This window comes from Lycium ferocissimum, chromosome 3 (genome assembly GCF_029784015.1).
Source record: "Lycium ferocissimum isolate CSIRO_LF1 chromosome 3, AGI_CSIRO_Lferr_CH_V1, whole genome shotgun sequence".
Lineage (NCBI taxonomy): Eukaryota > Viridiplantae > Streptophyta > Magnoliopsida > Solanales > Solanaceae > Lycium > Lycium ferocissimum.
The window spans coordinates 3,660,839-3,687,705 of NC_081344.1; the positions used below are offsets into that span (position 1 = coordinate 3,660,839).

The following is a 26,867-nucleotide window of genomic DNA, read 5'->3' on the forward strand; positions in this document are numbered from 1 at the left end:
TTTCTCAACCTTCTGATAGTTTAGGTATGAAACTCAAAAAAAAAATTAAAATGTATTTTTTACCCTTATCTCTAACAAAAAAATAATAATAAAATAAAATAAGATGTAACCAGACGAAGGCCTTTATTGATTTTCGAAAACCCCACTACATTGTAATTTGTAAATAACGCGCACATCACGTCTATTACAGGGATTTAGGAGATCTTTATTAGTCTAAATTTATCACATCAATAAAGCAATTTTGTCTTATTATCATGCTATCAGTCTACCCTAACTTGTGATAAAATAGATTTAAATTTCTGCAAATGAAGAACGGCACTATTCTTCTAGGTTCTAGCCGGAGGGCAAGGAAACTATTGACACACACATAACTAACTATTCTGTGTTCAACTTAGATGGTATAGTTATGACTCTAAGTGGTCGTTTGTTGCATGGCCAATATTATCTCGAGATTATAATTCTGGGACTAATTTATCTCATATTTTGGGACTATTTTATAGAGATGGTATAAAATAGTCCCAGGATAAGTGGTATAAGAAGATATATCCCAGCTTATATCATGGGATGCATTTTATACTTTGTTTGGTATAAGGTATAAATTTATCTCTCAAACATGGTATAAAAAATTAGTGCTGGGATATCCCAGCTTATACCTTCTACCAAACGACCCCTAAGATTTGGATCGGAGCCAGAGTTTTAGCTATGATTTCGACAGAACTCAATAAATTTAACCAAACTTTGGTATTTATATTGTGAAATTCACTAAATTTATTCATAACATAATAAACTACTTTTTCTAAAATTCATAACCTATAAGCTTAAATTATGAATCAGCCGCTAATAATACCACTTTTGTTTTCTTCACATGCTATGTTTGAAAATAAATTAGTAAAGTATTATCCGGATAGATGGATACTCTCACTTGTTGGATCTCTATTGGTCATACATTCACGAGCCAGTAATGAGTGAAGGTAACATGGTTTGGATTAAGGAAAGAGACAAATAAGTCCCTAAGTACACCATAACTGGAGCTCACATGAAATAACATTGTTAGCATGTGGTGTGCCTTGGTCCTGGTATCACAGATCTTTTCTGCTCTTATATTATGGGACATTATTATTAGAACGGAAAAGGCTCAAATATGTCATTCAACTATCAGAAATAATTCACTTATGTCACTCGTCAATAGTTTAGCTCATTTATGCCATCGAACTATAGGAAATGACTCATTTATGCCATCAAACTATAGGAAATGGCCCATTTATACCACTCATCAATAGTTTGACTTATTTATGTCATCGCCTGTTATCAAAATGACTCATCCATGTCATATTTCATTAACGCTGGTTTTAAAATACCAGATATGACACGTAGCCTCCAACTAGATTATGATTGTGGGTGGGTAAGGTGTATGAATTGGATTTTTTATTAATTTGATATTTAAAATTGGGCTGGTTTAATTAAATATCGTAAACCTCTAATTGGAGGCCACGTGTCATATCTTGTATTATAAAACTGGCGTTAATGAAAAATGGCATGGATGAGTCATTTTGGTAATGGGCGATAACATAAATAAGTCAAACTATTGATGAGTGGCATAAATGAGTCATTTCCTATAGTTTGATTGCATACATGAGCCAAACTATTGACGAGTGGCATAAATGAGCCATTTTCGACAGTTGGATGACATATTTGAGCCTTTTCCGTTATTAGGAAAAAAAAAAAAACTAATTATAGATCACATCATACTTAGACAAATTATAGTAATTTACTCTTTAATTGATTATACAAACTACGAATCGATCATGTTCGTGGATGTTGTTGTTATATATAAGTTAATAAACAGTTATAAAAAGGTAAAATATAATACATAAAATATAGATTTCAAAGAAAATTTATCAGTTATGATCAGAGGCAGATTCAGGATTTAGTAGTTCTAGGTGCCACGCCGTCCAAATAGGGTAAACAGTTCGGTTTCTTCAATTTTGGGCTACGATTCGGATTTTTTTTTTTTCGATTTATATAGACGAAGTCAAATGAATCTGCAAACTTGTTTAGTAATGTTCTCTTTTAAATATTCTGAGATTAAAGATACCTAACCAATCCACTTTTTTTTTTTAATAGGAATAAGAGGCCTTATTCTCTGAAACCTTTTTCACGTTAAAAATCCGAACCTGTATAAACCATCTAATACCGTTACCTCAATATGCTCACATGACATTACCTTTGTGTGTTGTTGCAGATATATAGTCGAGAGAGAATCAAGAATTGTAACTTCATCCCAGACATTCTTCACTTAGCGCGAACTTTGGTGAAAGATCAAAATAACCTTTAAATTCTAAGACTCTAACATAATAATATTCATCATTATTAAAAGCATAAAAAATTAAAATAAAATTTACTATTTAAATATATTTTTATTAATATTTACGTGACCTTTTAAATATTAGTACTCATTGATGTGGAGGAACACAGACACAACATGCGCATCAATAAATTAACACTTAAAAGAAAGAGGAAATTAAAAAACTCAAGAATTAATTAAAGCAAAAAAGAGTCAATTTGAATTAATAAAAAATAGCAATAAGTAAAGAAGAATTAAACAAAAACACAAAAGATGAAAATGAATAAAAATGAAGCGTGTACAAAAGAGCAAGCCAAAAATAGCGTTGCACGCGAGATTCGATCTCTCGCCGTTGGTGTGGTACCCTATCCCTTTCGCCAGTGGCACTTTTCTCTCATCTCTTATTCCGGGTGGCAAGATGATTATATGTCCCATTTGATACACATATACACATATATTTACAAAGTTTCAATCGTGGAGTCCGGGTGCCATGCCATCCCCCACCCTGACATATAGATCCGCCTTTGGTTATAATGAAATGTTATTATAAAAGACAATTGTTATGGAGAGATCTAAATATATTTAGGTTACACATATAGCTTCCGTTTGGCCATAGATTTTGTGGGTATATTTGAAGATTTGTTTTCAAATCTTTATTTGGCCATAAAATTTTGATAGATTGTGAAAACAAATTTTCAAATCCCAAATTTTGGCTCAAACCTGTTTTTGGGCCGTGTTTTGGCCTTTTCAAATCTTTTAAAAACTACCTCAATTTTTTGTATTTTATACAAAAAAAAAAAAACCCATCTATTTATGACCCAACTAATTCTATCCACCATGTTCCTCCATTACAGTTATTTTTATCATGTTTCCACAATTACTACCATTGTGGAAAGGTTATACCAAAGAATGGCTAGTTACTACCGTTGTTTTTTTTCTAGTACGGACGAATCTTTGTATTGTAACTTGAATTGGAGTAGCTAGTACTTGTGTTATTAGCAATTGTTATTAAAATATCATGCTCCGCATAATTTGGGATTAACAAGTACGTATATTTTGTATGGTTGGGTATTCTTGATAGTTTTTAGACCCAATGGGTATAAGTAATGTTTTGTATGTTTTTCAAAACAAAAAGTAAAACATGTTTGGAAAAACTATGGCCAACCACATTTTCAAAACTTGAAAGACTTCACCCAAATCAAGTTTTTCAAATTTTTTTGGGGAATCTATGGCCAAGCCCTAGCATAGTAACATCTGATTTTATTTCTAAAAAAAAACAAAAACAATGTCTAGTTGGAACACAGAAAAACAAATAAGGACCCATTGTTTTGGGAAGAAAGAAAATGTAGTTTAGTAACACAATAATTATTAGTATCGGAAATAATTATTATGGCATGCAGAGGTCGTGACTTAATGTTTGTGTTTTTCTTATAAAGATAACAGAAAAGTACTTGTGAAGTTTTAAACAGAAATTTCTCTGAATTCGAGTATGAATATTCTTCTTTGAATGTGATCATTCGTTTTTGTACCAGTTAAAAAAAGATAAATGTTTCTACAACTAAACTTGCTTCCAACCCACTTGTACTTCAATAAATAATGATTAAGTTGAATGATTGAGCATATCGCTTCACCTGAACAATTGAAGTACAGATTTTGATGTCACAACCACCGGTCCACCACTTGAAAGGAAGGTGAAATTGGAAGCAAACATATTCTTTTGAAGTGTAGTTATATATATACTAATTGCGTTACTGAAATAGTCAGTGACGAATTCAAATAAAGGTGCACAGGGCCAATATAACTCAAAGTTGGGGGAATCTTATTTGTGTGTGAAAAATAAGTAATTAATAATTAGACGTTTACTTCCGAACTCACTCTTCAACTCAAAATATGCAGTGGGTAAATTTTAGATCCACCATTTAGATGTAATTATGAATATTCAAACTGATTAAAGAAAGAACATGGTGTACCAAGGAACTAGGATGGGTCCATTCGGGTAGATCTGATTGATAAGGAGGAACTGGACTAGATATCATAAGCAAATGTCTGAAGAACCCAATTCATAGTCCAGCCTACAATAAACCTGTCAACCGTTTAACCTAAACAATGAAGGAAACGGAACCGAACCGATTGAACCGTTATTATTACTTGGTGGATTTTTTTGAAATCGAACGGTTAAACCGTGAAATTTAAAAAATAAAAATAAATTAATATAGCTAGTCCGTTATTGGTTGGCAACGGTCCATTTGCAAAAATGGCCGCCATAAACCTCCCCCCCCCCCCCACACACAAACCCCCAAACTTTTTTTTTAACACTTTAACCCATCTCCCACCCTATATAAATCCTTCTTCATTTTCATTTTAATCCACACCAATTCACTCTTCTCTCTTTCTCAAATCTCAATCTCTCAATTATAGTTACTTTGCAACAATTAGTCACTTTAAATTTCTCTCAAATAACTATTATAAAGTCTTATTATAGTTTCAATTATTAATTTTGCAATTATAATATTGTTGGTGGAGTTAGTGATTTTGCAACAATCCGAAGTAGCTTTGGTGGATTTGCAATTCTAGCCGCCTTCACTTTGTTGAAAATTAATCCGGCAATTTGGTACCTTCGTTCCAACTCTATCTTTATTTTTCGCAATTTAATTTACGCAATTTAATTCTAGCAATTTAATTTGTTGCAATTTATTTTCTTGTGATTTATTTTCTTGTGATTTAAATTAATTCTATTTAATAATGGCAAAGAGATTTAGACGTGGTGCCAGTAGTAGTAGTGGTATTGTTAGGGATGGGCTTAATGAGGAAACATTTGTGGAAGAAACACCTAATTTAGGTATTGATGTTGGTGGAAATAATCCACTTTTAGGTCATGAGGCAATGCAACAACATTTTACCGACACTTTTAATCAAATTGATGATGATGAAACACAAGCCTCCGAAAATCCCATAGGAGATACATGTCATGCACAATCACATACACAAGACAAACCGCCTAGAACTCGTAAGCCAACCGCTAAAATTTGGAAATTTATGACTAAGGATAGGGTAAAACCAAACAACTAAATGTACTCTATGTGGACAAGTATTTGTTTTAGGCAAAACTAGTAAGGATAATGGAACGGGTACACTAAATGGTCATATGAGAAAGAAACTTATGGATGTTTGGGGAGAGCAAACGGTTCAAATATGGGGTATTCAAATGACGATAGACCACGACTTTTTTAAGTATGACAAGAAAAAGAGCGTGTAGAAATAGCTAAAATGGTAGCTTATGATTGTTTACCATTTTCCTTTCCTTCGGTTTGGGGTTTGTTACTTACATTCTACGTTGTTGTAATCCGTTATTTGAGGGTATTCCTAGAAGTACTTGTAGAGCGGATGTTATAGATTTGTATAAAAAATATAGATTTTATTTACGCCATGTATTTAATTCTTTAAATTGTAATGTTTCTCTTACCCTTAGTCTTAACAAGTTAGATTTTTTGCTATTACATGTCATTGGGTTGATGACAATTGGGTTATGCAAAAAAGAATTATAGCTTTTTTATATGATGAAGGAAAAGGTCGTCAAGATGGAAAATTTTTAGCGGATTAATGTCTACTATTATGAGATTTTTTAATATTTATAGAAAAACACTTTGTATTGCTTTAGATAATGCTTCTAATAATACAAAGGCGATTGGTCTTTTAAAAAGAGAATTAAACCCTTCGCTAAAAAATATTTTTCATGTGAGATGTAGTTGTCACATTTTAAATTTAATTGTTAAAGATGATCTTGTGTGTTTTGACGATTCTATTCAAAAGTTAGAGATGCGGTTGCGTTTCTTTTTTGTAATGCTAATAGGGAAGACTTAGAGATTTTAAGAATGCTTGTGTGGAAAATAACCTTAGACCTAAGAAAATTCAAGTAGAAATTGAGACTAGGTGGAACTACACTTACATTATGCTACAACAAGCATATGAGTATAGGATTCCCATACAACAAGTTCACAACAAATATAATATTAATAGTGATGATTGGTTAAATTTTACGCATTGGGAAGATGTTAAAGAATGTGTTGAGCTCTTAGAAATTTTTTATAATGCAACTCTTGTTTTTTCTAAACAATTCTATCCCATCGTAAATCGAAATTTTAGCCTACTTAGCGGAAATAGCTAGAGTTTTACAAGAGTATAAATATAAACCCGGTTATCAAGCGGCTATTTTTGAAATGATAATCAAATTTAAGAAGTATTTTTTTCCCATCCCAACTTTATTTATATTGGGTTCTCTTTTAAATCCTTGTTTAAAAGTGTCTTATACTAAAGCATTGGTTGGTCAAATTTATACATTTTTAGAAATTGAACAGGGAGTTCAACCATCTTTAGCTGAAGTCGAACTCGCTATTGATGACGAGTTTAGAAAAGTTTTTACTCGTTATTCTAATTTGGAAGAACGTGCTACACCTGTTGCTCCACGCCCTACTACTTCTCAAAGTAGCAAAAGGGGCTTGTCGGGTTTGTCACATTTAAAAGTTTTATATTCACAGCCAACTCCTTCTTCTAGTGCAAATTTTGATGAATATAACTTTTATTTGATGCAGCCAAATGTGGATATCAAGGAATTGGATGAATTGGACGTCTTAGCATGGTGGAAGAAGTACAAGGCAAGTCATCCGATACTCTCAAGAATGGCTCGAGATATCCTTACGGTTCAAGTATCAACCGTGGCTTCGGAGAGCGTATTTAGCCAAGGAAGACAGCAAATTGGAGACCATAGACACTCATTATCCGGCTTTAGCTTGCAAGTACTAGTGTGCATTCGCGATTGGATTAGATCGGAGTGACGCAACCAAAACTTAGATATATATAGGAAGGCGAAGAGGAAGAAATTGAAGATTTGATAGCAAGTGGACCGGACCAAATGGAAGACTTTGAAGATATATCCATGGACGAATATGATATAAGGGAAATTAACGAAATGATTGAGAATTGGTGATTTTATTATTCTACTATTTCTTTACAACTCATGTATTATTTGCAAGTTAAAAAAAACTACAACTTGCAAATAAATGTTATCCAAGAATGAATAAAATATATGGCTCATTGAGCTTTCTTCTATTTACTTGTGTTCATATTTTTACTTATATTAAGTTAGGAATATACCTAAAATATACTAAGAATATACTTATAATATACATCTTAAATTAAAAACTAGAAAGTTATATACTTGAAAAATAACTAAAATATACTAAGAATACACTTATAATATATAGTATACATATAACTTAAACATATATATATATATATATATATATATATATATATATATATGTTTAAGTTATATGTATATATATATATTAGTTATATATAATAAACATATATATAAGTTATATAACCTAAGTATATTGATATATATATATATAAAAATATTCTTACTATATATTATATATGTAGTATAACTTAAGCATATAACACTAATATATATATATATATATATATATATATATATATATATATATATACACGTATATACGAATTTATAAACTTAGAAAAAAATTATGCTATAAATAACTTAAGTTATAAGTGTATATATATATATATATATAACTTAAACATATATATAAGTTATATAACCTAAGTATATTGATATATCATATATATAAAAATATTCTTACTATATTTTAGGTATATGTAGTATAACTTAAGCATATAACTTAATATATATATATATATATACACACACACGTATATACGAATTTATAAACTTAGAAAAAAATTAAGTTATAAATATATAATATATAAGTATAAGTATATATAGTATACTAAACACACACACACACACACACATATATATATATATATAAGTTATAAGTATATATAGTATACATATAACTTAAACATATATATATATATAATATATATATATATATATATATATATCTATATATCTATATAATATAAGTTATATAACCTAAGTATATTGATATATATATATAAGTATATTCTTACTATATTTTAGGTAAGTATATTCTTACTATATTTTAGGTATATATAGTATAACTTAATATATATATATATATATATATACACGTATATATTGTATTATTGACTTGTTGTTAATTAGTAAAAATATTTAAACTTTACTTATAAACTTATATAACATATGTAAATATACCTACAATATACTAATAAATACGTAATATATATATATTTATATATATATATATATATATATATATATATATATATATATATACTATACAAAAAACAAAAACAAAAGGGGGTTTTGGACTGTTTGAACCGGACCGGTTCCGGTTTCGGATTTGTAACCGGTAAACCGAAATCGGTGGTGTTCCGCTTTTTTAACCGAAAAATAGTTCATGCTCCGTTCGGCATCGGTCCGGTCCGGTTTGAACCGGTTGACGGGTCTAGCCTACAATGAAGGAAACAAGGCTTCATTTTGGTTGATTTACGAGGTGACTAGTAGGTAAGTGGTGTTTGACCTCGTTTATCCCATGAGCAAAATTTAAATTTCGACGAGTCTTGACTTTTAATTTTGAAGGTTTTGCTCATTGGGCTAGCGAGAGTAAAAAATTCAAGGCCACCTATTTTAATGTCATTGGGTGTAATTTCTCGCTTCGTTTCTCTAGATGGGGTTAGTTTATTTACGAGGTAAAATTCACAAATAGCCCCCTTTCATCCCCTGTAATTGAAAAATAGTTAGGTCGTGAAGTTTCAAATTCCATTGGTGAAACTCCATAGCAATTAAGTACTACTACTTTTTAATTACAAAACTGAAAAGTGGCCAATAAACACTATTTCTAGTTTTCTACAAATATTTGACGTTATTGCAATTAGTAAATAATTTGTTTTTCCCCTTCTAACTTTGAAATCAAAGAAGACAAGTTAAATTTCTTACGGCTTCTCACTTTTACATGTCATAACTAATTCAATATGAGTGTTAGTCCAGATAGGTAGTTTTGGTAGGGAAAAAAGTCACAACTAAAATCGTGATATACAAGTCAACTGCCGCTTACTAACACACACTCTCTCGGCCTTAATTTATATGATACACTTTTCTTTTTAATCAGTTTAAAAAAAATGACACATTTTTTTATTTGATAATAATTTAACCTTAAACTTTACTACATTTTACGCTTAACGAGATGATTTATAACCATACAAATATCTTTAATTTGTTTCAAATCACACGATTCAAAAATCTTCCTTTATATCTTAAACTTCATTGGTCAAACTACGTCACATAAATTGAGACGGAGGGAGTAGTATATTATATAACTCTGCCCACTAAGGCAGTTTTAATGCACCCCGATTATTTCACTAGTACCTTTAATCAACATATATACAGATAACTCCGTCAATTAAAACATAAACAGGCAGATAAGAAAAAAATCACCTAATATTTTTTTTGTTTAAATTGTAATTTGAGCCCTAATTTATAAGACTTGCACACACTTTATTGTCCACAACCTTGAGAATGTAACTCTAATACTCCCTCTGTTCACTTTTATTTGTCCATCATGGACTTTGCACGCCCCTTAAGAAATAATAAATGAAGTGCATAATTTATCATGATATCCCTATTAATTGTTGTATATATTTAATGAATTTGGAAAATGATCTGAAATGAGTAATTAATACTATGAGTAAAACAGAAAAAAAATTGTATGCTAAAAGTGACAAGTAAAAATGAAATTGTATTTTTAGAATACTGGACAAGTAAAAGTGAATAAAGTAAGTAACTTATAAGTTAAAAGCTTGGGAGTACCCATTTTTTAACTTTTAGCTTATTTTGTACTCTCTCTCTGTATCCCAATTTATGTGACACCGTTTGATTTGACAGTTGACATAAAATTTAAGAAAGAAATGAAGATTTCTTAAATTTGTGGTCTAAGACAAACTTTAGATATTTGCGTGGCTATAAATAATTTTATTAAAAATAAAAGATGAATTCAAAAGTTAGCTTATTTTAAATTATAGAAATGTGACATATTTTTTGGAACAAACTAAAAAGAAAAGGGTGTCACATAAATAGAGACGTAGGGAGTACCTTTTTAGTAGGGCCGTCAATACGGGCTGAGGTCCGTGGGCTAGGGGTGGGCGTTCGGTTTTTCGGTTCGATTTTTTCAAAGTTGAGCGAGTGACACCGAACACCGCACCGAATTGGTTCCGGTTCGGTTCGGTTTTTGAAGTTCGGTTCGGTTCGGTTCGGCTTTCGGTTTTTTAATTCGGTTTTTTTAGCAATTATACATATCTCCATTTATTTCCATTTTTCCTTCTTGATTGCTTCGAGTTACGGAGGTTTACGCTAGACTAAATGTTTGAAGGTTTGATGACTTTAGAATCCAACCATAGTGATCATCCACACATACAAGATAATATCTTCTATATACAAAATATAATGTATTATACAACGTATAATAAAATCATACGAGGTATATAAAATTTTATATAGTGTATAATCAAATTATGTGAGTTATATCTAATTTATTATAATAGGTGAAATAAATTATATGAATATTATTCTATGTATAACATTTTTATTATACTATATATAATAAAAATCAACACTCAAATTATTAGTATACTTGTATTCAATATCTTAGTGTTAAATGAAATATAGATTTTATTTTTTATGGAACAATGAAAGAAGTTGAGAATAAGGAGGAAGTAGAAAAGGTAAGAAAAAAGCAGGAAAAAAATCTTGCGATAATAAGGAGGAAGTATGAAATTGTATAAAAAGCGTTATACTATGAACAACAAATAGGTATTGGAGTTATTCACGTCTGAAGGGTTTCATATATAGCAATTTGATTTACTATAAAACATTTAACTTTTTCATGTAATGTTTAATAACATTTAGTTGCTAAGAATATGTAAATATTATAATATTATTGTCTACTTATGTTTTTTTGCCAATAAAAAAATTGTATTCATGTAGTAAAAAAAAAAAAAAAAAAAAAAAAAACTTTGGTTTAACCGAAAAACCGAAGAACCGGTGAACCGGAATCGAAAACCGAACCGAACACCGAAATTGGTATTAAAAAAAACCGAAAACCGAATCGAAATACCGAAAAACCGAATTAATTCGGTTCGGTCCGATTTTTCGATTTTCGGTATTTATGCCCACCTACCGGGGCCGACCAACCCCCCTTGTGATTTGATAGGGTTGGGCTTAAATTTTTGGAGCCCATTTAAAAACAAGGCTTTTTAGCCTAGCCCAAATAATGCATTGCTAAATTAATTTTTTTGAATAAATGCGCGAAGTTGTTTTATACCCGGCCTAATAACAAAATTTAATTAAAAAAATAAAAAAATAGAAAGAAAGTGAAGATGCTAAGATAACATTGTCACAAGCAGTAACATTGTCACAAGCAGATTTATATGTGCTTGATGAAGATAATGTGCTGGTGTTGGATAGGCCATAAGTGCCATGAAAGTTTCTTTGAGAAGTTTATTTTTACTTTAAATGGATGAAATATTGTCATTCATGGACTTATGGAACTATACTAGGTATCTTGTTGGTGGATGGAATATTGTCATTTTCTTTTGTGTTTTATTGAGATCTATTAGAACAAAGCTAGGTTAATATTCCTATTTAGCTAGTTATATTGCTACTCATTAACAGTTTAGTCTGCTTATTAATATCTCTATTTAGTTCGAGTGATATCAATTATTAATATGTTAAATGTTAACAATGTCAAAAGTTATTCAGTTTCGCATAAGGTTTGATAATACAAGATAGTTTCTTGTTCAGTAGTACCCAGAATATTTACATAGAATGATAGAGATTTCATATCAAAGTCATACAATCAAATCCTTACTTGAAGCTAAACTTAATAAGCATTATTATAATCATTTTATTTGTGGATTTGAGACTCTTGTAAATGGAATCATTTTCTTTCTCTTTCATTTTATATTTCTTGTTTCCCGTGCTTCATTATTGTATTGCCATGTTTCTATTCGTTGTTTCTTGTCCTTTGACTTTCACCATTGTATTACTTTGTTTTCTTGGTTTATTTGTTATTCGAGGCCCACCGAAACAACCTCCTGAACTCTGGTAAGGTACGTACACTGCCCTCTCGGGGACCACCACTTTGTGAGATTTCACTCCGTATTATGTTGTTGTTGTTGATACCATCTTTGTTTCCATTGTTCTTAAATTGATATTGTATGGTGTGGTTTCCGAGAGACCCAGTAACTTTTTCCGAGATCCTGTAATATATATTGAAAAATCTATTAAAATTAAAAAGCTATAATAATTTGTAGATGGGATCCCAGTAACAAGATTAATGATTAGTCCCGCGGCAAACAGGGAACCATGTCTCGCGCGATTCTGCCAGTCGACGTGGGATCGATTCCCGTGGGCTCTTCTTTTTGACTTTAATATAACACAATCAACTGAAAAGAGACCAGGCAACAAAATATTACTACTGCCCAGATTTCTAAAAATTCCCTCCTCCATTTCCCCTTCCCGTCCCTCTATGTATAATAACTTGCTTTAAAAAAAAAAGGGGGGGCAGGATACGGAGCTCACATCATGTATTATATACTAAAAAACTTACTTTTGGATTTTGCCTTCTTAATGTTATAGGTTTTGTTATTCGGGGAAAGAGAATCCTGACAAATGCTCATGTTGTGGCTGATCATACATTTGTACTTGTACGAAAGCATGGTTCTCCAACCAAGTATAGAGCAACAGTTCAGGCTGCTGGTCATGAATGTGACTTGGCTATTCTAGTGGTAGAAAGTGAAGAATTTTGGGAGGGCATGAACTCTTTGGAGCTTGGTGATGTTCCCTTTCTCCAAGAAGCCGTGTCCGTTGTTGGTTATCCTCAAGGTAATTTTATTCTTGTAACTGGTTCAACATGAAATGTAAATCCTTTACTTGATTCGAACTCTGAAGCCTCCTTTTGTTTTTATATTGTTTGTGTGTGATACAATGTTCTTGTTTAGGAATGGGATGTTATAGCTCTTCAAAAAGCTGTGCTATCGATACTGTGTTGAGTTAATATGAAATTAGTATCTTCTTTTTGTGTCTTAATATACAATGGCAGATGAATCGCAATGCACAAACGAGCTCTTTTTGTTCATGTTTCCTGACAATATCAGTCCATCAGATACACCTCAATCCAAACTAATTGTATTACACTTTACTAGGGTTCATTCCATTCTGAAGTTTAAATAAATGTTTGTAGCTTGTCTTTTCACTGATGAAATTAGCTCCCTTTACCTTAGTTTCCAATTCATTAACGATTTCTTTCCATTTTTCAAATTCCTATAAAACATAGGAGCCACTTTCGCTGTGGCAACATTACAATCTTTCTACTTAAGAGCTGTTTACTATACTCGAGAAGGGCCTTTACATCACGAAGGTTGCATCCATGGCTACGGTAGGCAGAAAGTTACAATATTTGTAGTGTTCTGTCTTCTATAACCTGCAATGGAGCAACACTTGATGGCTCCCCTGATCTCGTATTGTCAAAGAAGCAAATGGGGAAAGGTAATGCTTTGGAGGAAGTGGCTAGGGATAAATATATAAACTACTTATAGTAGAGTCTTGAGTAATAATATGAAAAGTCATTTTCTTTTCAAATAAGTTCCCATTTTTATAGAGTGCATCATTTTTCCGGATTCTGTATCCTTTTCGAGAGCTCATATGACCAGCGACCGAAGTAGATCCAGAAGAGTGAAAAGGAACTTTAATGATGTGTTTTTGTTTTCTCTGGTGTCAACTAGGTGCAATGCTCTGGTTATATGTAGCTTGCATATACTAGATTTCCGTCTTTATGAGAACATAACCTTCTAAATCTTTAGTTGACGTCTAGTTATATTTTTGTTTCATTCACAGTACTATGTTCTCTTTTTCTTTCTTTACTTAATTGTATGCCATAAATACCCGCATCTAATGAGTTCCCTAATAAATAAAATTATGGATTTTTGCTTTTTTTTTTTAAATTTTTTTTTTTTATAGGGGGAGACAATATATCTGTTACGAGAGGTGTTGTCTCAAGGGTTGAACCTGCAAAATATGTACGTGGTGCTAGTCAGCTATTGGCAATACAAATTGATGCGGCTATAAATCCAGGAAATAGTGGAGGACCAGCAATCATGGGTGATAAAATTGCTGGAGTTGCTTTCCAAAACCTTTTGGGTGCAGAGAATATTGGGTAAATTAGAATTTTCTTTGTCACTTTGTGTCTCCAAAACTGCTATAAAGATCTAGGTCCACTGCCTCATGTATTGCTTGGTCTATCATATGTTCTTTATTTAAATACTGATGGGGGATATACGCTTATATCCAGTCACATTGTCACTAATCAAAGTAACTTATAATTTTTTTCCCTATCAAAAAATCAAAGTAACTCTTCGTTTTAGTTAAAATTACACTCAGCTCCTATTTGCAATCATGCTTTGACTTTCTCTTTGTAGTTGTAATTTTTTATAATGTGCAATCACAATGGCGAAGTTACACATTTGGCCGGTCGACCAAGAATATTTAAATCCGTTAGCCAATATACGTAATATATGTATATATAGTACATTTATCAGTTATTTCCTTGGGTGATGGCTATTTATGTCAAATTCCCGATCACAATTTGTCAAAACAAATGGCTCGTTATACCATTTTTTGATATAATAAATGGCTTGTTATACATCATTTATACATTGTTATACATCTTTCTCATCCGTTTGTCCTGGTTTCTCTATCATCTATTGTTAGTTTTCTCATTCGTTTGTCTTAGTTTCTCTATTATTCTATTCTTCGTCTTCTGATTCACTTCTTTAATTGGGACAAAAAATCATTCTTCATAGACAATTCAATTCATTCTGGAAATTCCTTTATTTTTTGAAATATGTGTCCTTGTTCATGCATTTACAAATTCGAAGCTTGACTTGTAGCCCTTTGGCTCTAGCTTCATAATAGTATTATTCTTTTTCATCCCAAAGGATTACAGAGAATGACAGATGTGGGAATGCCTGAAAGCTTTTAATTGTGACATGCAGTTGATAACGAGATTTGCTTGATGACATTTAATAGTTTTAGTCAACATTTGTTTAGCTTGTGGGAACACTTAGTAGCTCTCATTCTGCGACCAGTCAAAGCTAAACTGTTCCCTCGTGATTAAACAATCTACTTTGGAGAAAAAACAGTTGTAATTTGATTTTTTTTTTTTACAGTATTCTAGGTTGACCTTACAAGTTCCTTTTCTGGTTGGATTTTGCAGCTACATTATTCCTGTTCCTGTTATAAAGCATTTTATAGCTGGCGTAGAAGAACATGGTGAATACGTTGGGTTTTGCTCTCTAGGCTTGTCATGCCAACGTATTGAAAATGCACAAATTCGAGAATACTTCCAAATGCAGTCCAAATTGACAGGTGTGCTTGTTAGTGGAATCAACCCACTTTCTGATGCTTCTAGAGTATTTAAGAAAGACGATATAATCCTCTCATTTGATGGTGTACCCATAGCAAATGATAGAACAGGTAGACTTTCTCTGATTGCTCTTGCTCCTCTCTTTGTTGTGATTCTAATGTGCAATAGTTAAACTAGTCTGGAGAGCTCTCTTATTCTTCACAGTTACTGTAAGTTACCAGACTGGAGAGTTCTTTCTTTTTCTTACATTCTATAGTAGATGCTTTTTTCTTTCTTTAAATGTTTCTTGAGGTAAAATGATGGATTTGGATGAAATATGGATGTAGTTCTCGCCATTGAGGCTCTTTTAGACAGGGTAGCATCAACTAAAAAGCGACCATCTTCTCTCAACTTGCAACTATGAGTAACTTAAGTGACTTCCCTTTGGAAGATGAAAAGCCTAGAGTCTAGGCTCTTTTCGTTCTGAGTTTTCTCTTGCATGCGAATAGCTGGTAATTATACCAGAACTGCGTAAGTGATGTGCAGGATATAAGAATTGTTAAGGCTGGGTTAACTTATTTAGTGTTAGAAATGCTTTCCCTTCTGCATTTTGACTTCCATGTATGTATAAATTATCACCTGAAGTTCTGAGATTGCTTATGATCTGCAGTTCCTTTCCGAAACAGAGAGAGAATCACATTTGACCATCTCGTATCTATGAAGAAACCAAATGAAACTGCTGAACTTAAAGTCTTGAGGAATGGTGAAGTGCATGACTTCAAGATCACGCTTCATACTGTAAGTCACTTTCATTTAACTTTCAATATTGATTGTTGTTTTCAAATGTGATACCTGCCAGTGGTTTTTCAAACTTCTGGTCATATCCTGGGTGCAGGTAGTCAAACAAATAGATATTGATTACTGCATCTACAATTAAGAGAACTGTAGTTAATAAATTAATGACACAATGCTCTAGTAGAAGTAGATTCTTCATTTTCACAAGGTATGTGGAAGTTCAGCAATTCATCATTCTTACCGTTACTAGAGTATCTAGAATTTCACATCCATTATCCTTTTGTCAGCTGGAAAACTCAAAACAATCTGATCTCTTGCAAAAATAGAAAAAATAGGTAAGGTGAATGAACAATTTTGAACTTGTATGATTGTAAATCTAAAGGTTTCTTTTGTATTGTATGACACTCTACAAACTCTCAACTGTATCTAATAACCAAATATTATGCAGTTGCAACCACTTGTTCCAGTTCATCAATTTGACAAGCTCCCTAGTTATTTCATTTTTGCTGGCCTCGTCTTTGTTCCATTAACTCAACCATTCCTTAACGAGTATGGAGAAGACTGGTATAATATCTCGCCCCGTCGGAGTCGGTTGTGTGCACGAGCACCTCGGGGACTGCGTAAGAAACCTGGCGAACAATTCATCATCCTTTCACGGGTATCTAGAGTTTCTTATCCTTCTGTCAAATGGAAAACTTAATTAATTTATCTCTTATAAAAATAGAAAAACAGAAAAGAAAAAAGAAGCCATGAAGTTCCGCCATAATTTCACATCCTAAATACATGCTGAAACATAATATCCTAACCTTACACATATAGACGAACTCTGTTTTTGGTACTTTCCTTAAATTTTGCTTTGCAACATAATAACCTAACCAAAGAGACGGAGCTCTCTGTTCCTTTAAGATTGTACTCACAAATTGACGTACTATATGCTGCTAATGTGACCTTTTGCAATTAACTAGGTGTTGATGGATGATGTTAATGCTGGTTATCAGCGCCTTGCCGAGTCACAGGTAAAGTGCTCATTGCTTCTATTACTTTGTTCTCTTCTTAAAAAAGACAGCATAATGGCGCCTTTGAATCATTTTCCTCTTTGTTTTTGGTACTTTCCTTAAATTTTGCTTTGCAACCTAATAACCTAACCAAAGAGACGGAGCTCTCTGTTCCTTTAAGATTGTACTCACAAATTGACGTACTATATGCTGCTAATGTGACCTTTTGGAATTAACTAGGTGTTGATGGATGATGTTAATGCTGGTTAGCAGCGCCTTGCCGAGTCACAGGTAAAGTGCTCATTGCTTCTATTACTTCGTTCTCTTCTTAAAAAAGACAGCATAATGGCGCCTTTGAATCATTTTCCTCTTTGTTTTTGTGAATTTTGGACCTTTTTGAACAGGTGAAGAAGGTTAATGGTGTACAAGTTTTGAATCTGAAACATTTACGTCAGCTTGTGGAAGATGGTAACAAAAATTATGTGAGATTTGATTTGGATGGTGAGAGGGTGATTGTTTTGGATCATGAATTGGCAAGAATAGCCACACTGCGTATATTGAAACGCCATAAAATACCTCATGTCATGTCTAGCGACCTTACTGATGATCAAGATGCAGCTGAACTTCAGTCGGCTTGCTCAACCTAATTTTTGTATTACAAGCAAAATTCTCTGTAGTGGTGTCATTTGTCCGAATATTTTTTTGTTATAGCGAATGTTGTTATAGAGAAACATAGTCTCCTGGTTTTTGTTTACTTAACTGCAAGTAATTGCTCCACCGAGAATTGAGATGTAACCTGTAACTTTTGTATAGGGTGGAGCAGATATTCTCTATCTTTATGCTTTATCAAAATAGTGTATTCTTATATCTTTTCTCTCTTGAGTGTCTTCTATATCTGGTCATTGTCGAACACAGCTTGAAGCTTCAATAAGTTCGTTCTATTAGATCATAAAGTTGACCAATCATACAACAACTTTTCTAATCTACAGCTTGCAAAGGGTTTATACTTTTGTCTCTGTACACTAACAATTTATGGAATTCAATCATTCAATGCGTTTCAAGAATCAAGATTTTTTTTCCTATTTATTCCTTCCACAACTTACTGCTATGAGATTTTTATCAGCGCATCCATCCAGATTTTACTTCATATAAATTCTTCATAAAGAATCTAGGAAAAGGAACTTTGTACGGAAAATCTTGTCTAGTTTTGAGTTCTTACCTTCTTCCTGGGGTTGTTTTAGTTCATGACGTCAATTATCGTGGCAGTTCATCCTAAATTTGGGATCTCCGTCTTTGCGCAATAAACTCTCAACTTACTGAAGGCCTGAGAAGCTTTATTTGTCAATCCATTATTGGATTCGACAGGCAAGACTCTATCAATTTGTATTCGAGCAGTAAAAATTTGGAGCGTCTTGTGAAAGGTTTTGACAAGAAATAGAGTCTCGCAAGCGAAAAACAGGGTTCATAAAAGAAACTGGTAAGCCCTTATATCGCACAACAGCACCTACGAAGCATACTGCATCACCAACCAATAATAGCTTTGAGGACGGTCCTCGAACTGTTTATCATCTTTTTATCATCTTCATCTTCATCGAATCACCATCGTCAGCTAAAAACTTTGTTCCTCATAAAAATCTAGAGGCTTTGGAAATGGAATCACACCAAGATTTATCTGTTTGTGAATTATGGTTAAGATCATATAGTTACAAGGGTTTGAACGGTTCTTTGGAAATATGAAGATATGCATGGAGAAATATTAAGGCGGCACAGACGTGTGAAGACTACTGAACGGAGGAAACAGTAGAAAAATCAAATATTATTAATATCACTAATTAATTAAGAATAGAAGTGAAATTCCCTTTTAAAGTTATTGGTCAATGGTTAGAAGTTGAGATAAGAGGATGAAAATGCCGATTGTTCAATGTTAGGGGAGGTTTTTGATTTTTAAAGTAAAGTTGGAGGACTAAAATAATTTTTACTCATAGAATTATTATTCCCGGATACATGTATTCTCTTTTGGCTGCTAATAAATAGGTAGGAGTCTTGCCTAATCGCATACCACCATGAGTGGAATAATTTAAGAAAATAAATATAACATACCATGAAAATCGGCTCCAAAGAAAATTTGATTTTTATAGTGAAATGTTGTTATAGAGAGATCTGATTGTACTCTCTTCTTGACTATTCATTCCACAATTTTGCTATTTGTATATTTTTGTGCTTTATCAAAATAGTGTATTCTTATTTACATTAGTCCGTACTTGTATTGAAAAAGAAAAAAAACTGAGAACTATTTGACTTATTGATTTGAGAAAAGGGGAAGGAATAGAAATCACAAATTCAACTTTCATTACTCCTCAGCCAGGGGCGTTCATTTTCGGTTTAGGTCGGTTTTTTCTTAAAAGGAATATATCAAATCAATTAAGTTGATCAAAATCAAACCAATTAAGTCCGGATTTTCATTGGTTTGATTTTTGTTGATTTTTCTTTAATATGTGATATACACTACCAGAAACATATTTTATTGATTATTTTCTAGCATAATACTACCAAGCTAATTGCTTTTTAAGAAAAGAAGAAGGTATATATGTAATCGAGTTATATATGCAGCTTCAATCAGAAAACTGCATGGATTGTCCAAGAATTTAGCTACTTCCTCCTTCCATTTTTACTTGTCCTGTATACTAAAAATAGGTGTTCATTTTTACTTGTCCAGTTTGGAAAACCAAGAGATAATTCACCATTTCATACCTATTTTGCCCTTATTATTAATTATTGGGTTGGAAAGTTCAAGAAATATTTAGTGATTGCATTACTTTTAAAGTATGTTTTATTGACTCCTAAATGGGTGTGCCAATGGGGTGATATCGTCAAATTCTGGTTCTATTTATAGTTATTGACTCCTTCAGGGGTGTGGCAATGGGGTGATATAGTAAAATTTTGGTTCTATTTAGGGTTCCTTAAAGGGTGTGTCAATTCAATATAGGAGAAGTAAAAATGGACGAAGCAAAAATTTTAAAGAATTTAATAAAAAATAAATAAATTAGGGGTGCGTTTTCCGACAGTCGAATTGATATGAAAATTTTGGATTAGATTTTTATTTTTGGATTCAAGAATACAATCCAAATCCAATCTAAAAAAGTTCGGATTGGATGGATTTTTAAGTTCGATTTCAAATTTCTCGGTTTGGTTAATTTAGATTTTAGATTTCGAGCCTATACATTGGGTTTCTTCTTCTTACAAAAATGAACATCCAAATAAAATATTCATGTAAAGTTGCCTGAATAATTCCTCATTCCTACCACAATCATCCAAATAAAATATCCATGCAAGCAATGAAACCATTATAAGAAAAATTCTAGGAAAAAAATAAATAAATAAATTAAGGCATGAGAATTAACAAGTCCAAGCATAGTAAAATCATAAAATGTATTCCGACAACCAAGAAAAATAAAAAAGTAGTAATCTTTTCTTTGATAATTAATAAGTCCAAATAAGCCATGTCCAAATAGATCATTTTATTAATAGTTCATATTCAAGGTTATCAATACCTATAGACTCTATATGATTTGAACGATAATTAATATGATTTCTAAAGGACGATCAATCGCGCAGGTCCTCAAATGAAAATGAAAAAACACAACCACATTCATGACTCTCAATTTGCACAATCTATTAGCCTAATAGAATATATTGATTGATTTAGTTTGGTATTAAACTTAATATTAAGTATAGGGACTTAAATGAAGCGCTTTGGTTCTATTTTTATCAAAACTAATTATTACCCTTAGTATGACAATTATAAAAAGTATAGGGACTTAAATTGCACTGCACAAAATGTCCCGACAAATATAAAAAGGTTAATAGGGTCCGAAAAATGTAAAACATCACATTTCTCTATTATACTCTCTCCGTCCCATATTACTTGTCCACTTTCCAGTTTACACGCTCTTTAAGAACTCATAAATAAAAGTGTATTTTTACTATATTACCTTTATCTCTCTCTAATTAATTGCACTCTAATCAGTGTTGGTTACTCTAAAAAATAATTAATGTTAAGGGCAAAGTAGAAAAAACTTAATTAATTCTATCTTGATTTTGTAAATGGACAAGTATTTTGGGACGGATACTTATAGAAATGTGGATAACTTATATGGGGTGGAGGGAGTATATTTTGTGTGGCTATAAATTATTACATAAAGGTAAATTGTTTCAAAAATATAGAAAGGGATCATTATTTTTGGCACGGACTAATAAGAAAATAGGTTCACAAAAATTGAAACGGAGGGAGTATCTTACAAGTACTTGAAATTTTGCAGGCGTTTGAACATGCAATATGAAATCATGATTTCATGTTTTGATTTCAAATCAGCGTTTGTTTTATGCAATTTGCACAAAATTTCAATTTCAACTTCATATCATGATTTCAAATCCCAAATTCTCCAAAAATATGTGATTTGGGATTCCAACTCATGATTTTAATTTTTTTAAATGTAAAACTTGACCCATAAGTTTATATTTTGTAAAAAAAAAAAATTCATAAATTGGTAGATATATTTACCAACTATGTTTATCAACCATTTATATCAAATATTAAAAAATCTTCAAGTTGATAGTATATTAAGAGGTTGTCCATACCATGTTGGAGGATTATATTAAAAAATAGTTACACTGTCACTCATGTTCAATTTCCTTTTTATTGAACTAAAGTTCGATCAATTGATGTTTATATTTTTAGAAAGACCTTTTAGTAGCGTATTAATTTTGTTATGAACTATGATTTGCTCATTTGGTAAGATTATATAAGAATTGAGAAAGTTTTGATGAGTTTTACAACTTGTAGGGTAAAAGTCTATAAAAAAAATACAACTTAAAAAATCCAAATTACATATCCAAACAAAACTTCAAGAACGGTTCCTTAGTGTAGAACACGTTGTCATAGCCTTCCCATGTGTCGGAGTATTAATAATCTGATCCATTAAATGAAGATAATTATTTAATAGTATCAAAGCCAACGGCTAGTCTTGGTGGGAATTTTAGGGAAACAAAATGAATACCGTCAGATCTTGGTCTACTCATCTAACGGCTAGTATTTCGAAAAAGAATAAGACCGTTAGAAGAGAAGCGCCGATTCTACAGCTTCAAAAAGGGGTCTTCTTCTTCAGTCTACCAAAAATCCATAGTTTCTTAGAGGCTTTCACAGAGAGGGTAAAGGGGGGGTAGATTGAGTAATTTTAGGGACACCCAAGTTGATAATTTGTTCCTTCTTTTTGTGGGGTTCAGATATTTTAGAAGAAATTTAAGTTTGGGTGATTTAATGGCAGCAAGAAACGTTATTCAACAGCAAAACAGAGGTTTCTCATTTCTTTAATCAGCTTTCTTTTCTTCCATACCCAAATGTCAAATTTGTTTTAATGGGGGTTTACATTTGATACGTTCTTCTTTGATTACATGGTATTTTTGTTCTTGTCTGTTTTTTATGAGGCTTAAAAGTAAATCTGAGCATGAAAAAAAGATGGGGTTTTGTTGCTTTGGTGATCTTTTTTCAAATTTACTTTAGGTGTACCTTCTATGTCTGTTATGCGATTCACCTAAAGTAAATTTGAAAAAAGATAGTACTAGTTTTTTTGTTGGTTTGGTGATCTTTTGAATCTTGGATTAGTACCTTTTATGTTTGTTTTGGAATTAAAGTAAACTTGAACATCGGAAAAGATTGTGGTGGTGTTTTTTAAGAGTGTTTGAACTAATTGAAACCTTTGTGCAGTATAATTCATAGGATATCTTCGCTTCAATGTTTATACATATAAAGTAGATATGAATATAGTTGTAATGATTGTCTAATGTGAATTTGGCATGTAATTTATTTGAGAAAGAACACCTTTCTTAATTGACATTATTGAAAATACATTAATTTTATAGATATTACTGAAACTAATAGCATATCTATCAGAGATGTTACTGAAACTAATTGAACGAATCACACTTTTACCACTAAACTATACCCCTGATTAGCATACGAATGCAACTCTTTTTGTGAATGGTCTCTTCTAAACTTCAATGATACAAATCTCAATTCTTATTGGCCGAAAAAAATCTTTAGATTTGGTATATTTTCTATGTATTGATGAAGTTAGTTATCTTAAGATACAAGCAATTCTTGAAATAATTGTCAATGTTAATAAGTACTAAACAAAATACATTGTACATTGATCAGGTGAGGCAGCAGTTCCTGGAGCAATTAAGCAGAAGAATATGGCAGCAGCACAAGGGAGAAACAACCGAAAGGCGCTTGGTGATATTGGCAATATGGTAACTGTGCGTGGTGGGGTTGAGGGGGTGAAGCCGCTTCCTAATGTATCTCGCCCCATAACGAGGAGCTTTTGTGCACAATTGCTAGCTAATGCACAAGCAGCAGCCGAAAACCAGAAGGTATAAAGACTTAAAAATCGTAATTTCTCTCAGTATTTTCAGCAAGTAGCAAGTTTTAAAGTTATACTAATAAAGGGATTGTTGGTTTCTTATTGATTTACAGAAATCTATGGTTGTAAATGGGGATGGACCGATTGTTGCTAATGGAGCTTTACCGGTTAAAGCTGCTGCAGTAAAGAAACCAGCTCAGAAGAAAGCAGCCATTGCAAAACCAAAACCAAAGGCTGAGGTGATTGAAATTAGTCCTGATACTGTAGAACAAGTGAAAGAAAACAAGCAAAAGAAGAAGGCAGTTGAGGATTCTTCAATGAAAAAAGCAGCAACTCTTACTTCAACTCTCACTGCTAGGAGTAAGGTGAGCATTTGTCACGTTTTCAGTTTTCCTAGTTGTTATACATAAGTTATACACTGCTTATATACAGTTATATACATGGTATACATGGGTTAATTTTTGAACCAATTATGAACTGTGGGGGTCTGATTTTTCTTCTGTTTTTTAAAGGCTGCCTGTGGACTGAGTCATAAACCAAAGGTCGAGATTGTGGACATTGATGCTTCAGATGTGAACAATGAGTTGGCAGTGCTTGAATATGTTGAGGATATTTACACCTTTTATAAGATAGCTGAGGTACCTACCTTTTTTCATTTACATTTTGCTTTTTCTTTTTCACAAATCTTGAAATAACACTAACTATGGTTACTATTTTTTTCTTTTTCTGTTACATAGAATGAGAGCAGAATTCATGACTACATGGATTCACAGCCTGAGATAAATGAAAGGATGAGAGCTATTCTGATTGACTGGTTGATTGAAGTGCATCAAAAATTTGAGCTAAATCAAGAGACTCTTTACCTCACCATCAACATCGCCGATCGTTACCTCGCTGTGACGACTACATCAAGGAGAGAATTGCAGTTAGTAGGCATAAGTGCTATGCTCATTGCCTCCAAATATGAAGAAATTTGGGCACCTGAGGTACACATACACATTCTCAGTCATAGTTAGTCCAATAATGCATGTTACTTTCCCATTTCAAGTCACATGAAGTCCAAATTATGCAAGTTACTTGTCCATTGTTTCAAGTTGCTAGCATGACCAAATTTGATGTACTGTTTTCAGGTGAATGACTTTGTGTGCATCTCAGACAGAGCTTACTCTCATCAACAGGTTCTGTCAATGGAAAAAAGGATTCTTGGCCAATTGGAGTGGTACTTAACAGTTCCAACTCCTTACGTGTTCCTCGTTCGATTCATCAAAGCTGCTATTTCTGATGCACAAGCGAATGACATCACTGTCTTAAATTCTTGCAATGTGACCTCTATGGAAAACATGGTTTATTTCTTGGCTGAATTGGGACTGATGAATTATGCTACAAATATCTACTGCCCGTCGATGATTGCTGCTTCAGCAGTTTATGTTGCTCGACACGCGTTGCATTGCAGTCCGTTTTGGAACGACACACTGAAATTGCATACTGGTTTCTCAGAGTCTCAGCTACTGTGAGTGACAACAAAATTACAAAATTTAGCCATTTTCTTGCTGTTATTATTTTTATACTTATATATATTTTCTTTTTCTGGTTAATAGGGGTTGTGCTAAGTTGCTGGTTAGCTATCACATGGAGGCACCAGAGCACAAGTTAAAAGTGATTTACAAGAAGTATTCAAGTTCTAGCAGAGGTGCTGTTGCACTGAATCCTCCAGCCAAATCCCTGTTGGCTAGTTCTGAATTTTGTTGATTCCTTTTCTTTTTCTAATTTCTGTTAAACAATGTACTGAGATTTTATTTTTAAACTCTCTGATTTGGATCTGTTGCCCGAAAGAAAGGAATAATTTCAATTCCGTGGTGATTTTCTTGAGCAATTTGGAAGCAGTTTATATAATAAATGACATGCAAACTTTCAATATAAATCAAATTATTCATACGTTCAAAAGAGCATGTGAAACAACACCTCAGACTCTCTTATTTACTCTGATTCTCAATTTCATGTTAATTGTTTTACCTCGTCCTCTTTAACTCTTTTAACACCTAGTGACAAAAACCATATGAAGCGGCCTTTATCATTATAGTAGACTTTTTTAGTGAAAAGAAGAGAGGTCACCATCAAATTTCATTTCATTTATTGAATTTTATGGAAGGAAAAAAGGTAGCAATAATAAGGTGGCAATAATAAGGTTACTTACGGTTTTGAAACTCTTCCAACATTTCATCCGATATATAACATTTCATCGGATATACCACCAAAATACTCCTCTCTCTCTGTTTTCTTTTACTTGTCTAATATTCTAAAAATATACATTTTCACTTTACTTATATCACTTTTAGCATATTAAGAAGATAATTTCACTTTACTTATTACTTTTAGCATATACACTTTTAGCATATCAAGAGAAGAAGATAATTTCTTTTTTCCTGTTTTACTCATAGTTTTCAAATCATTTTTCAAGTTCATTATAGGATCATGGTTAAATTATGCACTTCATTTATTTGTTTTTTAAATCCATCCATGATGACCAAAGTTCATTTATCATTTTTTTTTTTTTGATTAATCCTGATATGCCAAACAAACCCACTAACATCGAGAACCCAAAATTATTCCCTATCTGTTAAATCATCAAATAAACAATGCATTTGTATTATCTTTCCAAGTCACGGGCCTAGCACCTCCTTTCTTTGAAAGCAGGCTCATTTGATTCCCACTTTCGACAACAAACTTGAAATAATAAGGGTAATTTGTCAGTAATTTCTTTTAAAATAATCATCTCCACCGTTGATATCTTTCTTCAGAAAAATTACTTTTAAAAACGTCCTAATCAATATAACAATGACAAAGAAGGATATGTGATGCTATCTCCGGCATCAAATAAATACTTTAACCGCTAAATCTCAATGGCAGCACAAAGTCTTTTATTTTAATTTGGACTTTTATAATATTG

The 26,867-nt window shown here is 32.3% G+C and overlaps 2 protein-coding genes across 2 annotated transcripts; both read left to right on the forward strand.

The window, feature by feature from the left end:
* The first annotated feature begins 12,050 nt into the window (after window positions 1–12,050).
* On the forward strand, window positions 12,051–18,232 carry LOC132050767 (protease Do-like 10, mitochondrial). Its single transcript, XM_059442128.1, has 8 exons — window positions 12,051–12,079; window positions 12,868–13,193; window positions 14,328–14,523; window positions 15,583–15,842; window positions 16,382–16,509; window positions 16,955–17,164; window positions 17,472–17,522; window positions 17,906–18,232. The coding sequence occupies exons 1-8, from the start codon at window positions 12,051–12,053 to the stop codon at window positions 18,146–18,148; spliced, it is 1,443 nt and encodes a 480-aa protein (XP_059298111.1). The 3' UTR covers window positions 18,149–18,232.
* A 4,410-nt stretch (window positions 18,233–22,642) lies between these two features.
* LOC132049314 (G2/mitotic-specific cyclin S13-7-like) lies at window positions 22,643–25,810 on the forward strand. Its single transcript, XM_059440065.1, has 7 exons — window positions 22,643–22,855; window positions 23,716–23,930; window positions 24,034–24,285; window positions 24,433–24,558; window positions 24,658–24,906; window positions 25,051–25,430; window positions 25,519–25,810. The coding sequence occupies exons 1-7, from the start codon at window positions 22,819–22,821 to the stop codon at window positions 25,667–25,669; spliced, it is 1,410 nt and encodes a 469-aa protein (XP_059296048.1). The 5' UTR covers window positions 22,643–22,818; the 3' UTR covers window positions 25,670–25,810.
* The last annotated feature ends 1,057 nt before the right edge of the window (window positions 25,811–26,867 follow it).

Excerpts from the sequence above, each read along its gene's own strand:
- LOC132050767 (XM_059442128.1), top strand. The coding sequence starts at position 12,051 with ATGTCAAAAGTTATTCAGTTTCGCATAAG. Across the intron at positions 15,843-16,381 it reads CATAGCAAATGATAGAACAG|TTCCTTTCCGAAACAGAGAG; the intron begins GTAGACTTTCTC and ends TATGATCTGCAG. Across the intron at positions 17,523-17,905 it reads AGCGCCTTGCCGAGTCACAG|GTGAAGAAGGTTAATGGTGT; the intron begins GTAAAGTGCTCA and ends CTTTTTGAACAG.
- LOC132049314 (XM_059440065.1), top strand. The coding sequence starts at position 22,819 with ATGGCAGCAAGAAACGTTATTCAACAGCAAAACAGAG. Across the intron at positions 22,856-23,715 it reads TATTCAACAGCAAAACAGAG|GTGAGGCAGCAGTTCCTGGA; the intron begins GTTTCTCATTTC and ends TACATTGATCAG. Across the intron at positions 23,931-24,033 it reads CAGCAGCCGAAAACCAGAAG|AAATCTATGGTTGTAAATGG; the intron begins GTATAAAGACTT and ends ATTGATTTACAG.